Source organism: Sceloporus occidentalis, unplaced genomic scaffold, assembly GCF_023333645.1.
Source record: "Sceloporus occidentalis isolate IW3139 unplaced genomic scaffold, rSceOcc1.0.p SCAF_7, whole genome shotgun sequence".
Lineage (NCBI taxonomy): Eukaryota > Metazoa > Chordata > Lepidosauria > Squamata > Phrynosomatidae > Sceloporus > Sceloporus occidentalis.
Genome location: NW_028316987.1, coordinates 77,453,124 through 77,473,971, shown reverse-complemented (window position 1 = coordinate 77,473,971; position 20,848 = coordinate 77,453,124). Strand labels below are relative to the sequence as shown.

Genomic DNA, 20,848 nt, shown 5'->3' with positions numbered 1-20,848 from the left:
TTCTGGTATCTACCAGGGGGTGGGGAGTAAACCTGTAACGAAACCCCAGTGGATACCATGAACCCACTGTATTCATTATGGTATCTTTGATCAAGGTATTTCTTTTCCAATTGCTTCAAGAAAATTTATAAGCTGCTTTAAAAAAAACCCAGTTTTTAATTTTAAAAAATCACTGATTTTTATCAATTCTGCTTGTCTGCATTGCATGCAAGTATGAGTAAAATTAAAAAAGAATGAATACCGTATTTTCTGGCGTATAAGACGACTGGGCGTATAAGACGACCCCCAACTTTTCCAGTTAAAATATAGAGTTTGGGATATACTCGCCGTATAAGACTACCCCTCTTCCAACACACACCAAATAAAAATTAAAAAAACATCAGATTTGATTTCAATATGGTAATTTTAATTCAAATGCTTATGACATGCAGATACTTAGCAGGAAAACTTGTTGTATACAAAGCCTGCTTGGATTGGTTAGCTCTCCCTGCCTGCCTAGCCCCCCTTGTCTTCAAGAGCAGTATTGCAAACATGGCTTCCCCCCCCCCCCCCATATCCCGGGCGTCCCGGATGCCTGCAGCTTGCTCCACGCCCTTCAGTTCCATATGCGGCGACTGCAGATTCTCCAGTCCAGCTCAGATGTTTCAGCATCTGCCCTATAAGATGACACCCGGAGTATAAGATGACCCCCAACTTTTGAAAAGATTTTCCTGGGTTAAAAAGTAGTCTTATACGCCAGAAAATACAGTACTTACAAGTACATTTGCAAAGAAACAAAAGATACAGGCTAGCATACTATTAGTCCCAATAAGTCAAGCAATTTCAATCAACTGTTGGATGGTGAGTCAACAAATGGGTAAATCTCATTGATTCAATGGCTCTATGCTAGAGCCAACAACATCAACAGTTGGTCTCCTATTAGCCTTTAAAGATCACCACCCACGTGGGTGTTTTTTCTGATCCATCAAAAAGACAAAGGATTTTCACAATGCATATAAAAAAACAAATTCTGACAAATACCTTACTAGTTGTAAACATGTCCAGCAACGTTATCAAATAAATCAAGCTATATTTAAGCAGTAACTGACAAAATGTTCATCAGTTTCAACTCAAATTAGTACTGTTCTGAATATTTTATTGCATATCATCTGCAATCCTAAATATGCTTACTAGAGAAGTAAAGAAGAGAGTACTGAAAAGGATATTAAAAGCAGAAAACGCTCTCCAAAACACAGGACCACTAACTATAAAACAAATGGTCCTGAGTTTTGGAGACTTCTCAACTCCAATGTATTCTGCTGAAGGCCCCAAAGAAGGCCTTACCTCATTGAGGACGAAACATGCTGGGCTTTTTAAAACAAATGAACAAATGAGCATTTCAAAGCTTGTGGAGCTTGTCTCCCCACTTTTCTTACTAGAGAGTTAAAAACATCAAACACAACTGAACTTGCTTCCAAGTTAATATGGGCAGATTTGCATTGACTCCAGCTGCATCTGCACTGCACAAATAATCAAGTTTGGCCCCACTTTAATTGTCATGGCTCCATGCTATGGGGGGTTCAGGGTTTGTAGTTTGTTGTGGCACCAGAGCTCTCTCTGACAGAGGAGGCTAAATGTCTCACAAAACTACCAAGACCAGAATTCCACAGCATTGAGCCAGGTCAGTTAAAGCAGTGTGGAACTGAATTGTTTCTATAGTATGAATGCAGCACCTATGAAGCATAGCAACAATTAGAAGAGATTGTACTAGGTAAAGGTCTACATGCATTGCAATATTTATCAACTCTGAACTGGATCAAGACTTACTCGTACTTAAGAGTAGGCTCACTCAAGTCAGCTGGCTGATTTAAGTCACTTTAATGTCAATGGGCTTGCCCTTAAATACAACTTAAGAGTTCATTTCTTAAGAGCTAGCAGAATCTTTTGATAAGTAAGCTATGACAAATATATATTTACTGTAAGTAACTTATTCCTTATTTTTCCTCTTCAATATTGAACTGAACAGTCATCATTCTGATTAAAAAAAACTACTAAACAATTAAGCACAGTAACAGAAGCAAACAAACACAGTAAACTCACACTGCAGCACTATTACTGGATTTATAGCACTATTACTGGTCTGAACTATTCACCAACACTAAAGCATATGCTGAGTCATCAAAACAAGAACAAGTGACATAATAAATGACCTTTCTCAATTCTAGATTACTATTTTTAACCCAATTCCAGCTACTTGCATTCACAATATTCTCTGCTGTACAAAACTTGATCACATCCTAAAACTAGTATTTTTATTCAAGTAACTGTAGTATTGTAATAATCAATATCCAAAATCCAGGGAAATAACATACATTTACAAAACCCTCTAAATATCCATTAAACCTCACAAATACATTCAGGTCTTTTAAAATACCAAATATGTATGTAGAAGTGAAGAAAGTGGATAGGAAGAAAGTCAACTCATTTGAAATGTGGTGCTGAAAACGATGCTGGGGATAATGGCCAAAATGACAAAACAAATGGTTTCTAGAACAGATTAAGCCTAAACTCTTCCTGGAAGCCAAAATGGCGAAGGTGAGAATTTTGTACATTGGATACATGATGACAAGGCATAACTCATTAGGAAAGACAATTAAATGCTAGGAAAGGTAGTAGGCTATACATTAGATGGCAGAGAGCTCAAGGGCCTGAATCTGCAGTACCTAAGCAGAGCAGTGGAAGATACAGGGTCAGGGATACCTTATCCACAGGGTCGCCATGAGTTGTTAACTCAAGGACAATTAAAAGCAATAACAAGAAGTGCTTCTCTTCTATTTTTAAAATATCCACTTGTGAGAGAAATGATTTTTCTCAAATGATTGGTATTGATTTCTCTCAATGCAAAGAACGTTTCCTATATAATCTTTTAATATCAACAAATCTAGCTTCTTTTCAAAATATACTAACAGAACTGACAATATTACAAAGTAAATAATTTTTTATCTAGAAATAAGTACAGTCAGTACTCGCCCCCCATGGATATCAAAATCCGCAAATGCTCAAGTTCTGTTTTCCCCAATGGCAATGCATGCACGCAGCCGCACCACCATTAGGGACAATGGATGGTGCGCACACATGGCCACACTGCCATTAGGGACAGCCCTCTTTGTCCCCAGTGACAGAGTGGCCATGTTAAAGACGATAGAACTTAATGGAAGTGCAGCCGTGAGCATGCCAAATCTGTTTTCTTCACCTACATGTGAGAAACTGTTTAACCAGTGAACCCAAAAGCTGGCACTAGCATTTGGAGTAGCCACAGCATGGGATCTTCAAGTTATTCTACATCGCAAGAAGGAACAGTACTGTTCACAACACCTATACTAGCACAGTAGTATGAGTAAGTAGGCTTACCATATATGTTCGTCTATAAATCTAAAAAATTATGCCCCCAAATTGACTCCAAAGTCCCAAGTCAACTTATTTATGGGCCAGTATGGTACTGTGATAGCAGCAGTTTCAAATTTCCCCAAGTGGTGGGGAAACATTCTGCCATGTGATCCTTCCATGATTTTTGTTATATTTCAGGCATCCTTTGAGACAAGACTTGAGAGTACCCAGCTACCTTCAATGGAAATGCCATCCCCCTCCCCAAAATGGGCTAAATCATCAAGCATTTCAAAACAATGTTCCCTTCAACTTTGGAGTATGCTTCATCCTTTATCCTCATGTAACCTAAACTGCTACCTAACAGTTCAGAACTTCCACTTCTTCCTGAGACTGGGAGTTACTAATAAACTGGAACTGTGCATCAATCTATATACATTAACATCTTCCAAACAGCCACTTCTAGCTATTTCACATAGGTATTAGGATGTATAGAAGAAGAAATGAGACCTTCCAGCAGGCCATAGAACAAAGCAGAAATCTACTAGCAGAATCTTTTACATATAATCTAAGCTACTTTTAAAAAAAGGGTTCCTTTTATTAACTTGAAAAGATAACACAGAATAATATCCAATGATTACATTGTTTTCCATGATCCTAAGAGTTTTCCTTTTTTAGAAGTCCTGGAAATTCAAGAGAATTTCAGACCCACTTTCTATAACCCAGCAAAGACAATCCATCAAAGCAACTATATCGGCTCAATTTCAAAAGCCAAACTAGCTTCATTTAAGAAAATCTGGAACACAACTGTTGGTATATGCTCCTTTACTTTACGCTGAAAGAAAACTTAACAGCAGAAAACAGTGATTTGACCAGCAACTAACTTAAAATTGGCACTATACAATTTATGTCAAGTTAATCTGTGTCACTGAAAAAGTATAGTTCCTGTGCAAGTGTTACTTTATATACAAACATGCTGCCAATCCTTAATTTGCTGTTTCACTGATTCTATCCAAATACAGTTAACCCTTCCTGTCCATGGATTGTGCATCCTCAGATTCCACCATCCATATCATGAAAATATTCAAACAAACCATTCCCAAAGCACACCTTGATTGTTCCCTTTTATATAAGGGACATCATTTTACTACCCTATTGTATATGACAGGACTTAAGCATCCACGATCTGTGGTTTCCACGGAGGGTCATGGAATGAAACTCCAGCAGATATAAAGGGCTTGCTATCAATCCACTCCTATCCTTTACTTTGAAAAAATGCTTTCCATGTACCATTTCTGGGGACAGCAGTTTTCGGATCTCTAGTAATCGATGTATTCATAATTTTGTCTGTTCAGAATTAAGGCGGTTGTCTCACTGAGGACGAAATCCTATTTTAGTTCTCTTCACAATAAGTTCCACTAAACAGAGCTGAATCAACATTCAAAGACTACACTTTGTGAGAGTTACCCTCAAATGGCTTCTAAAATACAGAAATAAAAATGACTCAATGGAAATGTAAAAAATATGTCAAAATTACAATTTCATGGGTAAATTATTGATTTGTGTAGTTAAAGAAGTGCAGAAGACCCAAATTTTGAGCAAATTATTAATTGATAATATTTCAAGATTTCCTCCAAGTACTTTTTATCTGCTTTGAAGGCAGATCAATACCCATCTTCAGCATTATCATATCCATATCATTATTGATTTCTTATTTTGTTATTAATCTGTTAAACAATCATTGCTGTTTTTATGTTGACATTTTATACACTTCCTGAATTGTAATAAAATAATATTTGAAAAATAAATAAATAGTGCCTCAGCATAAAAAGATGAGCACATCCTCTCCTGTAAACACATCCCATGAGTTGGAATGTTTTACTGCTCTCTTCTGTTTTACTACTGCTGCAATAAGTTCAAGGTTCAAACACTCTTCACATACATATCTAACAAGCAAGGGCTGCCAACATGCATGGGCTATACTAATAGCTCAATTCTTCAACATGTTCAGTTGCATAAAACCATTTAAATGTAGCCAGCTCTGAACAAGATCATGCTGCAAGCCTCACAAAGCAGTTATCACCTTGCCTGGTGAAGATTCAAATACTAGACAAAACGGCTACCCATTGCTGATAGCAGCCTTAACTAAAGGCTGCTTAACTTCTTCAGCACCCACTATTATCCCACAATTCCCTAATTGTTTTCCCAATATATACATGGGCATGATATGGAATTATTTTTATTTTTAATCACTGAAAAATTATTCAGTTAATAAACATAATTAAAACTGATTAAAAGCAAATGAAGCAATAAGATCATTGTAACAATCAGTAACCATCAAAACAATTTTAACAGGCTACTTTATATATTCATGTATATGTCCAGAAATTTTAGTAAAAAATAGATCCAAAAAACTTGGGTCGACTTATCCACGTGTCAATGTACCTTATCTCTTATTTAAAAAGGAACCATCCCCTTTTCTGAATAGAGTGGCAAAAGGTAAGAGCATAGTCCATCCTTGGAAAACCTAAAAGAAGCACCAAACCCCTCTACTCTTTCCCCTGCACTTCTAGCCTTTTTGAATGTCTGGGTAGGAAAACAGCAGTGTGCTTTGGCTTCATTTTCGTTTCCCTCATCCTTTACTTCCTTTGTTACATCCTCTAAATTTCACCCTTGACTTATACATGGGTCATATCAAAATCTATAATAAAATGGAAAATCCAAATGTCCTCTCAACTTATACATGAGGGCAACATAGTTGAGTATATATGGTACTTTGAAATGATGTATCCTCTCACTTGCTAAAAGCAGCAAGTAGGAGGTGACTCTGTGGAAGTACATTCTACAGTCTGGGAGCAAAAAGGAGAAAAGCCTTCTGTGTGCCTATCAGGCAAGAAAAAAGTGCAAAGGCTAGAAAGGGTTCAATTAAAATCCATGAAGAAAAAGGAATCACATCTAAGGATGCTGAAAATACTATCTTTTATTTGCTAAGAAGCTCTTTTTACAAGTTTGGCTTGGAGATGCTCTAAAGGCCTTCTTCATATAACAACCACAGGAGGACAATACATAAATATTTAACATCTAATTACCTAACTGCATTAATTTATTTCTATATTGCTTGTTGCTGGTACATACTCACTTTTAATCAAAGCTACAGAAATTTCTGAGCCAAACTCTAAATCACTTGCAAACAGAATTAAAGTACATGAATAATGACCAGAAGGTTTTTTAAAATCTTCTAAGTAGATAGTAGAAAGGGTAGAGATAACCTTCAAGGGCATATAGGTATATCTAGGTTAAAGGGAAAGGAACTCCTGAAAACACTAAAATATGTATTAGAATAGAAAATAGGCCATTTCTTTATTTAAGCTCTGATTTTTAAAAAATGTTTCCTACATTGCAAAGCTGTTCTCCTGCATATTTCTTAAGAGGCCTGGTTATTCTTACCTAATAAAAGACCATCTTTTTTAGCATCCTGCAACAGCCTTTTTTCATGCTCATCAAGCAGGACTCTGTAGTTGATGGTTCTCTTAAGAGGACCTCTCCTGAAAAAGCTAATGTCCAGAAATTTTCAAAATGAGATGGGCATTCCCTTGGACAGAGGGACCTCATGCTATTTTAACACTTTAAAAATTAAAACCAACACCTTTAATTGGTCCCAGAAAGGAATATGCAGCTATTTCAGGATTAAGATAGCACAACTTCAATAAGGTCAGTTCCCATATGCTTCACTTACTGAATTACCAGCAATACTTTACTTCTGTTTTTTAAATTAATTTTATTTAATTTTACAATGACACATTAACAAAAGAAACCATGTCCACAGAGAAGACATAAAGAGGCTGTACAGATGGATAGCATGCAGCCGCCCCTTTACTGGCTTGATCGGGGCCACAGAAACCTCACTGTGTGGCCCCAATCCGGCCTCTGGAGAGTGCAAAAAGGAGCCACAAAAAACTGCTCCTTTTTGTGCCCTCCAAGGGGTGCCATAGCCGTGGTGGCACGGCTTTATGATACCTCTTCGGTGCTGCATCATGTGGATACAGCACCAGACAGGAGTCATGATGGCGCAAGCCAAGTAGACGCTGTGCCCCAACTCCGCCCACAGTCCGACACAAAAGTGCCGGTCTGTATAGGCCCAAAATTATTCTAAAATATATTCTCAGTATCTTTTAAGGTATTACATAGTAATCTCATTTTCCCCCTCAAAACAGGTATTATAAGTTGGACAATTTATTTTTAAAAAAATCCTGCCAGAAGACTGACTATTTATCTTTACAAACAGACTAAAATGAAGCCATGTTTCCCAGAATGTACCCTCTTGTCCAGATCCTTGCCTTTTTTAAAATGCAAGTTAAATTCTCTATCCAAGCAACCTGCCTTGAGTCAATATACAGGCTTTTTCAGAACTTCTACTTCACAACAGTATCTATATGAGCTGCCTTTAGTAGAAATGAAATGTTTGCTATTGCAGATTCTTAGTTTTATTGGTATAGACAGATAATAAAAGTTTTCCACAGAATTTAATATACCGACAACTCACTCAGCCAATAGGGTCGAACACCATTATCCAGTCTTCATTCACAGTTGGACATTTTAATCATAAATGTAAGTAAGTTCCAATACTATCACCCAACAAAAGGCAGATTTCATAGTTAATTCTATTAAAGCTTACAGGAGTATATTGACATCTATTCAAACATTTTAATGCATGCTGGGAAAGAATAGTTTAAATTCTGGAAGCCTTTTGCCACTTCCCCAAGGCCTGGAAAAGCAGTGGATCGGGGCCTCCAGGGCTGCCATTGTGGCAGCTAAGGCCCCGGTCCGTTGGGGAAAAGGGCGGTCTGCATCCCGCCAAAGTCTCCTAATAGCTTCATGTGGATACTGTACAATCTGCTTGACAAAATGGAACCTTTTGGGATACTGTATGCCAAAAGTCATGGTCATGATGTCAAACATTATATCTAAAAGTCATGGTGTTGAACAGGAATTCCTTAAGCACCACTTTCTGGATATAACCCAACAGAAAAGGTCTGAAGCACTGCAATGCCCAATCAAACCAAGTGGTCCAGGATTGCTGAAAAAATGAGGATCATTTTTTTTTTTTTATTCAGACAATGACATCAAAATTTGTCAAATGGTCAACAGAATTCATGGTAGCATGATTCCCCCATCCAGTCTCAAGTACCGGTTATCTAACAATCTGACCAAGTCAGTCTCAGTCCCAAATCCTGACAACTTTTTCTGTTTAAAAGTTAGATTGACTAGGCTTACATAGAGATGTGAAACTTTCCAAAAAGATGAACTCAGAGGAAAAACCATTTCCTGTTTCTCCAGGGGGAAAAAAACTTTTGGGGGAAATTAAAATGTAGGCAAAGTTTATTTTCATATAAACCTAAATAACAGTGGACCCTCAGTATCCTTGGGGTTTGGTTCCAGGACCCTGTGTGGATACCAAACTCTGTGGATACTGAAGTCCCATTAAATACAATAGCAGAGTAAAGTGGTGTTCCTTACTTTTTGTCATTTATATATATTTTTAAATATTTTCAAGCCGTGGATAAAGAATCCAGCTGAATCCATGGATAAAGAATCTATGGATACCAAGAGCTTATAATAATTTTAGCAACATAAAATCCTTTGTTCATAACTCAGTTATCATAGCCAATTGTGCTATTTTGTGTATTTATGAAATTTAAAATTATAAGATCCTTAGTTTGGGACAAGCAAATCTACTAAAAAAATAGAGGGAAATGAAAACAGAAAGCACAATTTTGTAACAAAGTACAGTGTATTCCTAAGACCAAATCTATCAGTGTATTTGGATGCCATATATAGCACTGAATACATTGAACTCTAACAGTGTATTATTACCACAAGCAATTAACCTCCCGTATCCACACCAGTAACTTCCTCACATGATCATAGCAGAATCCACTAGTTGCAGAAATACATCTTGGATTTGAGTGTTGTACATGTCTACAGTATGTTATCGTTCTCTAACTCTGTAGAAAGTCATATACAAGCCTTCACACTATACATTTTCTGGCATTCCAAACACATAAAACCTTACACGCACTAAAAAAACCCAAGAATTTAGATTCAAGTTTCTTTTCAATGCCCTCCCCCTACAAATTTCCAATTTATCCACTGCAAAAACCTAAAACCTGTCCTTAGGGGAGGAAATTGTTCATCCCTAATTCCATCCTCCCACAAGTATCCATATTTCCTGGCTAATGTATGTTGTTGTCTTAAACATTTGGGGGCATCAAATTGTGGAAGGTTAGCACCAGCACTTGCAAAAGAGTGCCCCAATCTAGTGCAAGCATGACTGAGGAATCTGGTTCTTGATGAAGAATCTGTACTCAGGACAAGAGACTACTGTCAGAACAAAACAGAACAGAATTCTGGAGAAGCAGAATGGGCACAGTTGAGCACAGCAGTGGAGGACAGAGGGTCTTGGAGATGTCTCATCAGCAGGGTCGCCATGGATCAAGATCAACTTGAGGGAAGTTAACAACAACAAATAAGACTAAGGACACATTCATTGATGTTCAGATGCTAAATACCAGACTGACAACATTATTTCATTCTGAGTGATTTTTCCCCCGATTGTTTTCAAATGCAAAACAATGCAGACAGCATTAAAATAATCAAGTCTGGAAGCACCGTGTCTACCTTCAATGGGAAATGTCTCAGCAGGTGAATGAGTAACTGTGTTAACTGATATATGCACATCTAAGGAAAACGTAAGACCAAGTATACCCCAACCTACACACCTACTTCTTCAGAGGAAGATCCTGTCCAGAACAGGATGAATATTGTCACTCATATTGCTAAAAGCCCAAACTACCAAAGTAGATTAATTTAGATTGCAGACATTCACATCACTTTACAGTATACGTAGCAGCAAACCTCTGTCAAACAAGAATCTTTATACTATGAAATTTACTTCAAAAACTGGACTGGCAAAATTTGCTGTGACTTTCACGTTTCAAAAAGATTAAATCAAAAAGATCAAAGGATATAGAATGCTGTGTCCTTTAAATGTAAACCAAATATGTTTTCCATATAGTTAGAGGTACATCTGAGATCAAGCACAGTAATCAATTCTGTTTAACTGAACTGAAGTATTCTAACAGCTACAGCGGGTCTCCTTCTGCATATTTACCAGTAATATCAATAGATCTAATTAAACTAGGCCTCGAGCAGAGAAACTGCTTGGAACAGACGTTGTGGTCCCGAGGCTGGCCACTTTCTTGTCGTTTTTGGGTGCCTTCAAGTCCTTTCCCAGCCTCTCTTCTCCTCCTCCTGCTACTTTTGTTCATGGAAGGCAGGGGAGATGCTGGGGAGGAGGGGAGCCCAGGCAAAATGGCATCTGCCTCCCACCATGCAGCCAAGGGAGCCTTGAGAGCCCAGGTCAAGAGCTGCCTGAGGGCCCTCAGCACAGCCAAGAGGGGCAGGCAGTTGGGGCTGCTGGCAGGCCAGAGTGAGAGAAAGGCAAGCCAGCTCCATTAGGCCTTGCCTGAATAGAAGGCCTTCCCTCCATCCATCATCCAGAGGGAGATAAGGGCAGGCCAGCTCCATCAAACCTAATCAGAGTAAGAAGAATGGTCCTCCCTCCTGTCCATCTGCCATGGTCCAGGCCTCCAAGGGAGAGAAGATTTGCTGGACTTTCCCCCTTCCCTAGATCTTCATAGCGCATCCCAAAACTTCAGATGACGTCTCCCAATGGTTTCAGGGAGAAGTTAAACTGCATTGGAGCCAAGATACAATTCTGAAATACACTGTGAGCAAAAGAAAAAGCTGCAATACAGTCTATGGGACCATACATCCATGAATTATTAGAACTATAGTGCACCCATGCTATGCGCGGACACATTTTCTGCAGCTTCCAGCTTATGCGGAAACCGCGCAGGGAGTACAACAATGGTGCGTGCATACCACACCATCACATGCACACACCCCATTATTTCCTATGGGGCTTGAGCATAGGTGGATTTTCCCTTATGCGGGGGGATCCGGAACGGATCCCCCACATAAGGAGAGTTCCCACTGTATTACAAAATAGTCACTTTTAAACCTAAAATGGATGTGGTCCAGAAAGATGCCACGGTATCAAAAGCCACTGTGAGAGCCATTTGAACTAGTAAGACTGCACCCTTTTTCCTAGTGCACATCATCACTATAACCAGGATTATCTCCATTAAAAAGGGCAAGAATCTGAAAGAGAATCTGTGTTAACTTCTTTATCAAAGGCCACACTACTGCATTATCAAGGGAACTATGAATCATTCCTTCTCTCAATGAAGAATTCACTACTTCTGAGGTCTATGGCCTAAATCAAATTGTTCACCCCACCCAGAGTAGACCCACTCTCTCAATCAATGGGAACTTTGTAAATCAACACTTCATTTCAACAGATTCAGTGGGGCTACTTTAGTTTGAACCAGCAACTTTACTGAAGCCCAAGTCCTCAGACCCATCCTAGCAAGTTCCTAGTGAGCCCATTGCTTCCAGTATAGGGGAGGTAGCCCCTAGCTTGCATGGGCAATAATCCAGGCACAGGCACTCAATACAGGCTGTTGCCCTGAGGCTAGTGAAAAACTCAAGTATCTAACACTTTTCAACCTGGAGTCCTGCAGGATCAAACTTTAAGGGGTCCTGCTAGTTAAAAGAGGGGCTCAAGCGAACAAGCGTTTGTGCTAGACTAAATCCAGAAAAATAGGTTTGGAACAGATGAATACCAGGTTTTAGTATTTTCCAAGATCAGAAAAAAATAGTTACTGTTACAAAGGGCCCTTTAAATTCCGTTTCTACAAATACTTTGATAAGGAAAATATGAGAGCATTAGCTGCCTCAGAAATTCAATCTCATGTGTATCAACTCCCTAATATCTACATTGCAATTTTCAGTGACAGGGTGATTCCCTAGATTCAATGCTTTTAGCCTTTTCATGAGATTAGCTTCTACTCTAAATTTGTCAGCTGATCTGGTAACTAAGTGTTTCAACTGAAAGTGTTGAAAGCATTTCCTGATAGAAAAATATAGTTTAAAATATTCCAGCAAGAGCAAAGTCAAATCACTGGTAACTTTTGAATGTTCAGGATTATATTAAGTCCTACTGAGTGCAACGAGGCTTAGGAAAAGATAAACAGGTATATGGTTGTAGCTGCAATTCCTTAAAAAAATTGATAAAGAATGGCCACATTCTGACAAAAGTATTTCCAGATGTATCAAGTTTAGTACATATACATTATCATGAAAAAATAACCAGGGAAAATGAGGTGAGCATCCCTCCTAGTTATATGGGTCAAGAATTGTAATTAAGATTTTTCATAAAGTACAGTATTCAAGCTCTGAAACATGAATGAATAAATCTGGGGACTATTTTTTCTGGTTTCAGGTCCCTCTAGGAGCCAGAACGGCCCATCTAGCAAAAGAAAATTAGGCAAGTATGAGGGTGGGGAGAGAGTCCCCATGCCTTACTGAAGCTGTCCCCCCCCCCCATTTTTCACCTCAAAAAGAAAGGTGAGGTGAAGGGTCCACAAAAGCAGATTTTAGAGAGGTACACACAGCCCAGTCTGCATAATTACCACCCATGCTCTAAATATAGCATCCCATGTGCCTGTGCACCTCCCCTCATGATCAGCCATTCTATTAATTTCTTTTGCGTTTCTTAATTGTATAGCCCTTTCAAAGACCCCCTAAATATCTCAGTAGCAGTTGTAGTTGCAGTCACAAACAGCACTCTTAGAAAAAGATCAAGGATGTCTTTTCTAATTACTGAACAATAAAAAGCCCACAAAAGTTATCAAGACCTGCTGCAGATCCCACTGGACATACCTCTAGGGCTGGGAGAAGGTTTAACAATTTATTATAAGAAAATTTCAGAAATCTGTCACAAATGTCTCAATTCTAAATGAGGTTCAACTAATATGCAAACTGTTTAAATCACATTACTGAATGATTGCAATTTTTAAAAAATTATTAGGATAAAATCCGTAGGCTACGGAATTTTCTTGGAAGGCATGAGTGTCCCTTATATTGTATTCCTTCTACAGGAGTCTCTCAATTTATGTTGCCTTGATTGATGGCAATTCAATTTCACCTTTTCCCTGAAATAAACAAACCAGTAAATAAATGCCGCACCCACAATGCACAGGTCTTTGAGCATGCCTGTGGAGTTGAGCAAGGCAAAAAAGCAAAGAGAAAGAGGAAAGAGAATGAGAAGGATGAGGCAAGAAAGCAAAGCTTTTTAGAGTTTTGACATATGAGTTCTGAGCATTATGTAAAGGTGGCTGCTTCTCTTTCACCTGCCTAGGTTGGAGAAGGTGGAGAAAGAAAGCAACTGCAATCTTGGTGTTGCTGAAAGGTTTTATTTGCCTGTTTAGAAGGTGTGTGAGGGGCAGGAAGAAACTGGAATCTTAAGAGTTTTTGGTTTTGGGGGTGGGGAGAAGCAACTGCTTTTTTTATGTGGAAAGCCTGCTGGAAAGAACACAGCAACAAATGAGCTCTCTTCCCCTTATGTCTTCTGCACCTGCTGCAAAAGACACAGCAGGAGATGTGCTGCCCCCTTTTCTCTCCTTATGTACTTCCTCAACCTTGGAAGCATGCTGGAGAAGGCACAGCAGAAGAAGACCATTCTTACTAGTTGTTTTCCATCTGTGTGCTCCTGTGAAGAAGACCTGTCAACTAATGGCAAGCCAACTCATCCCAGCCAAACCCTCCTGGGATCAGAAATCCCTGCCTCCTCTGGTGCTCTGGACAACACCTGCACATTTCTCTAACCTGGAAAAGGTTACCGTATATACTCAACAATGAGTCGACCTCATGACCTCAAGACAGGTTTTAGGGCCAAAATTATGGCTTTTGATATGATGCATGGATAAGTAGAGGGTAGAAGTTAGAGGTATGTAACAAAAGATGTAAAGGATGAAGCAAAGGACATCGATGCCAAAGAACTTAGAAAATTCCAGCAAGCATAACTGTTTGTGCTCATCCTAAAGGCTGGATGGATAGAGAATAAAATGGGGTCAGTGCCTCCAGGACAGATGACACTCTTGCCTTTCACCAAGGGATGGTTCCTTTTTTAAAGTAAGTGTTAAAATACAGTACTTTGACCTATGGGTAAGTCAATCTAGGCTTTTTGGGTCAGTTTTTTGATCAAAATTTCTAGACTTATACATGAGTATATACAGTAAGTTCTGATGTTTTATCCTTCAGTCCTTTTTTAGAATGGTGATGGACTGAGTAAAGCCACTAACTGTTGTACTTCGCCTCTGTCAGAACATATCCCCCTGGTCTCCAATGACTTTTTATGGAACTGGCTCACCACATTTATGTCAAACTCAATTTACACTGGAAGTCCAGGAAGGCAACCCTAATGTAAATCAAAACCCACTTGTTCCTAGTATTTTTTTCAAAAACTAAAATGAATTGACTCTCCATAACTTCTACTGAATTTATCAAGATGGACATGTTTTTCTTTGCACTTATTTATGTATCAATTATGGAAGCAAGATGACACTAGCCTAGCCTCACACAATACATTAATTTTTTCTCAAAGTGAGCATTAGGAGAGAAGTACAAACATTAAGGTGATACGATATACTGGCATTTTCTTGTATTGAACTCTTGGCTATCTTGTGTTTTTTTTCTTTTAATAAAAAAACAGGAGATGTCACTAATGTTTTGGATGACCAATAAAATGTAGATCTGTGTGAAAAGATATCTGTAAGAGCCAATACTAGGGGTCCATGACTCTGCTGGCATGTGATAGAAATGCACCACAGCAGAAGTGATAGCAGGTACAGATAGCTTATCCTCTCATCTGTGCTATTCCAGTATTAAAGAGCCTGACAGCTCTGCTATGAAAAGCAGCAGCTTTAGAGGAAGGTGCAGGTGGACACACATGGAACCCAAAACTGAACCGTGGCACCATACCACTGAGAAAATAACACTATTCCCCTACAGTAAGATAGACCTTTGCTGGTGAAACAGCCAAATGTGACCTTTGAGAGGCACATATATCTCAAATACATCCCCATTCTAATTGATTCTTCATCAGAACAGCTGGAAAATAATTAGATTAGGTTGACTATCATTATCTGCAAAGTGTACGAAATACAGAAAGCGAAAACAGGTTCAGCTGTACTATAATACAACTTTGGGTCGAAAAAGACGGGCACCTCCATGGCACTCCTTTCTGTCCCTTGTCGGCGCCACGCCTACCCCATAGCACAGCATCAACACGCGCCCTAAAAAGCCGCCTAGAGTGGCTCCTTTTTAGAAAAACTATAATGGCGCTTGCACGCATTGCCACCGCCACTACTTCCATTTGGGCATGCAGACACCCGCACGTCATCATTGCCCACCCCATGCGGTGGGGTGCTGGCAAGATGGCACACAGGCTCCGCTAGAAAGGCTGGGCGTGTATGGATGCCCAGCCCTCGGGAGCCCTAAAATCAGCCCCATGACAACGCTTAGTAAAACAAAGGCAGGGGACCTTAGGGTCTGAATTCTGCTCTACTAGGCCTCCCTACATGACTGTTTTCCCCACACCACTCTTTAGTGGCTTCCCACTTTTTATATGTATTTTACCTTTTTCTAAAAGATGGAAATCATATACACAAAGCCAAAAATTTATCCAAAAACTGAATTCAGCCCCCTGGTTGAAAGAGACTTCTTACCTTTTCCTCCCCCTCCTTCCTTTTTCTAGCTATTTTTCTTTCCCTCTCCTCTACTGCTTTCCCTATTTTTTCTCTCAATCTAGGACCCTTTTTTCTGGTTATAATCCAAGTCTACATATTTCTAATTGTAACTTTTATATAGAAAAAAGAGAAAGAAATAAAAGAAGAAAGAAGAAGATAATAAGAAGGGAAGAACATGTGTCATGAACCGGAAAAAAAGAAAGAAAGAAATGAAAAGAAAAGAGTAAGGGGACTATACAAGAAGAAAGAATTTAGTTAGGATAAGACAATGTATTAGATAGGTTTAAAGATATTATGATGTAACAGATTGTAAATACAAAGACAACTAAGGAGGATGCAGATAATGAAATAAAATATATTTTTTTAAAAAGGGGGAAAAAAGAAAGGCTTCTTGTCCTTTCAGTAAAGACAACAAATTATCTTTTTGAGGGGAAAAATACCAAACTTAAGTAGCCCACCTTATGAAACATTCATTAGCCAATTATCTGTAGAATACTTCAGTAAGTATAGCAAAACATGTCAGACACCTGCTACTTCACAGACCTTTGTTAATATGATGGTTACTTCTATTAAAAGTGTACTTTAATTTTTTAAATCCATTTTACCTCACTCTTCCATCAAGTAAGGCATGGCAGCATACCTGTTTTTTTCAAGCGCAACAGTCCTGAATGTTGGGTTTGGCATCAATGATAAATAACTTCCTAAGAAGTTATTTAGCCCAGCAAGGTACAAGACAACTGTAGACGTTCTAAAATCCATCTCCCCAGTTTTATATTCTATTGTATTATAATGCCGCTCAAGTAAGCTGCTCTTATTTTAAAAAGAATTTGACAAATATTTTTATTCCAGCAATTTGGGTCCAAAACACACTGCAGAAATAATCTAGATTGAGACCACTTTAACTGCCCTGGCTCAATGCTAGGGAATTCTGTGAACTGTAGTTTTGTGAGACACAGAGAGCTTTGGTGTCACAACAAACTACATTTCCTGGAATTCCCTAGCACTGAGCCAGGGCACTTAAAGAGGTCTCAAACTGGATTGTTTCTGCAGTGATTTTGGACCCTTAAGTCATAGTTCACTACAAGCTACAGTAACTTTGTTCTGATCAGCTAAAGCTAACATTAGGGTGGAGACATGGAGGGCACCAAACTTTCCTATAATTTCTAAAATGACCCCAGGTTTACAAAGCTCTTTTGCAGACCAGCAGATTTTCCTCAAATTTCCCAACATATAAGAAGGGATAATTACTCTATTTGCAGGCTAATAGCAGTATACTGCCTTCTCAAAGTAATAACACATTACTACTTTAAGGTTCCAATAATACACTTCCAGTAGTGTAAATACAGGTGCCAAACATCACTATTCCATGATCTTACCTAAAGAGAATTGTTGTGAACAGTCTCAGAAGTAGAATGTGATCAGGTTTTTTGGTTATTACATTGTCTCTTGTAGAACAACTTCTGGTCTCACACACTACTACAAGCCCCAGAACATACAGATTTATATTTCTCCTGTATTAGCCCTACCTCAATTTCCCACTTCCTTCCCCATTTTGTCTCTTGTGTCTGCTGTCTAGAATGTAAATCCCTTAAAATAGGCAATTATCTTATCATTCTTTGCAAAATACTATGTATATATGGATGTCACAGGGGGCTCTTGGTACCTGCCAGGCTTTTGTTTCAAGACACGTCCCATGGATGCTCAAATCCTATTAAATGCAATGGCATGGTAAAATAGTGTCCCCACATAAAATAACAAAATCAAGGTTTGCTTTTTGGAATTTATATATTTATAAATATGTTCAAGCTGTGGGCAGTTGAATCCACGGCTAAAGGATCTGTGGATATAGAGAGCTGACTGTACTACATCAGGGTGAGAATCATGAGTCCTTCTTGAATTATAATTCCCAGCATTTCTCACCACTGGCAATGCTTCCAAGGCTGCTGGGACTTGTAGCCTGACAAAATCTGAAGGGCACGTGATTTCTGCAACTGCACTATATAAACAGAAACGCACATCCAAAATAGAAAGCAGTGTTTTCATCCTGCACCATTAAGAAGTTTCCAAATTTACAACACACTGAACCTAGCAGCCTCAACCCTAATCTACAATATTATGGCCCGAAACTGACGGGCCGAAGGCACCGTGCTGGCACCAAAATTAGGGTTCCAGAGCGTGTGGCAACCGCACACTCTACCCTAATATGTATGGACAGCGCCCTCTTTACATGGTCCTGTCCACACGTGGTTTGCGTGCGTGGTGAAAGCGAGGCACCACATCCACACCGCCAGGTGCCACGCTTGCATCTTGGAAGCATCACAGTGCACCAATGGGGCACTGGTGATGTTGTCCCGATGTGCCAAAAAGAAACCGTTTTTTCCGGGTTCTTTTTGGTCCAGAGGGATGCCACGCACTTTGGCTGCTGCAGTCCCTCCGGAGGGAAACTGGGCGCCTCCAGCCTGTCCCTTTGGGGCGGTCTGGATTGCCCCTATGTTAGTTCTTCAGCTCTGACCCTTCAGATGTTTTTTCTTCACTTCCTGAAACCCTTAGCATAGCTGAGGGTCAAAGATTCTAGGAGCTGGGTCCACAACACCTGGAGGGCAAAAAAATGAGAAGTATTGGTGCCATCTCTAAAGTGTTTTATATTAGGCTGTAAAATAACCTAAAAGCTGAACGCTTCAGCTAGTCTTCTGTGTGTCTTGGGGGCGTGCGGCATCTAATCACCATGCCCCCGAACTGCATGGAAGCCGGCTTTTTTGGCCCATCTATTCAGGCCCTTAGTCTGACCAAACACTTTTAAAAGATTTACTGCAGTTCTATTACAAAACTGAACATATGTTCAAAATGTCTGATTGCTTTTCTAACCAAAGGAACAAAATGAGTGTTGTGTTTTAAAATACATATGCCTGAAATGAAATCAGATTCACACTATACTGTGGTTACTTACAATAAATGCAGGATATACTTTAAAAAATAAATCTTGTTATCAATGAAAAGTCTGAAAACTGATTGTCCTCCTTCTCACAAAAAAATTGAGAAATCAAGCAAATTTAGGCAGAGATGTTAATAAGAATGGAGTGCCCAATCTACAAAACACTAGTTACAACACTTGCATCTTCTAGATCAGTGGTCCCCAATCTGTGCTCTTTAAAGGATTTTGGACTTCAGCTCCCAAAATCCTAGACTATTGGCCAACATGACTGAGGCTTCTGGGAGCTGAAGTCTAAAATCTCTTAAAGGGTACAGTTTGGGGACCACTGTTCTAGATAAGAGGATCTATTTACCCACAAATCCTACCACGATGTCAAGTGATTGAAGAGGCATCTAATTCCAGACCCTTTCTTTCCAAATAGGTGGACAGATATCAGGCCCAAATGTACAAGCAGTTCATGGACCAAGCTAAGAATGGGGTTTCCACCACTATTTCAGAGACAGCCCTGCAGCACAATTCATGAACCACCACTGCTCAACCCAATAAGGATGATGGGATCTCATGTGCTGTATATTGGTTTATGTCATGTCGCACACTAGTGCAGAAAGGGAAAGCTACAACACTTTCTATGTAAAGGTTAAAACAGATTTGAGCAAACTTAACCAGATTTCAGTAAAAGTTAGCAACAAAAAATTGGAGATTGTAAGGTAGTTAAAATCACAGCTTTCCACTTTCAAAAAAGAAATATTTTTAAACCTACCTTCAATAAATTTTAAAGAATGCTAATAGTTTTAGAATGGCCCATGTTGGTATGACCTCTGTGTAACTGATCAGCTAACAGTAGAAAGTAACTGATCATTACCATTAATGAATTTAGATAATCACTAGTGATTCCAACTTTTGCAAAGAAGTATGTGTAAATGAAATACGTTACACACAACAAAATGACATGGAGAATTGAAAGAAAACACTATGACTTGTTTAATCCTGGGCTAATTATTTAGGAGGTCTTCTATTTGTAACATACGAAAAAGCCAAACATCTAGTTACAGCGATCTAAGAAAATAGAACAAATGAACAAAAAATGTTATCCATGTATTTCCTTTTGGCAGTGTAATGACTGAAATACTGTTGGGGAATGATGTGCTTTATTCTGAAGCATGCATTGCAAGCTAGTAGTATTTTGAATAAAATTCAGTTAAGATTAACTCACCACCATCCCTCTCTCTAACTCTGTGAGTATGCATGCTTTTAGCTTTACTGTGTCCAGTGCTGTCACCATATTTGTTTTCAGGACTATCAGAGCGCCGCAACATTTTATTTGGTGGTGAAGGATCTGTGGTGTCTCGCATCTTCTCATGCCGATGATCACCACCACTGGGGTGACTCTTTGATGAGTATTTAAGAGCCTGCAAGAAAGTACAAGACAAATACAGAAATTTAAGCTGTGTCCTGGGAGCAGACAAGAATGTATAACCAATATTTTTCATCTACAGATTTTTATTCCTATAATGTCAGTTAAATAAACTACCACTTATACCCAAAAAACTACTTTGGCAACTGCAAAGGGACTATGTCAGCCTCATCAAATTTTTAACGCTCACCACCACTTGAACAACTGTATACCAAACTATTCCCGCCCGGATTCTTCATGATTGGGCCGGCTAGAAATAAATCTATTATTATTATTATTATTATTCCCAATTGCTTTTGAAATATCTGTTTCAAAACTGCAGCATGGCAGAGCTGCAGTTCAAAACAACCTGTAAACCACCACCTCATTACCAGTTTCCCAACTGTACAGAGCCAATCTAATGTGATACCATTTTACCAACTGAAT

General features: G+C 39.0%; 1 protein-coding gene across 1 annotated transcript in view; it reads right to left on the bottom strand.

Moving 5' to 3' along the window:
• LOC149309999 (WW domain-containing adapter protein with coiled-coil) overlaps positions 1-20,848 on the bottom strand; it is a 59,093-nt gene that overhangs the window by 36,002 nt on the left and 2,243 nt on the right. Inside the window, exon 3 of the mRNA XM_089533442.1 lies at positions 20,222-20,417. Coding sequence (XP_089389568.1) covers positions 20,222-20,417 — 196 coding nt within the window. The remainder of the gene's footprint in view (positions 1-20,221; positions 20,418-20,848) is intronic.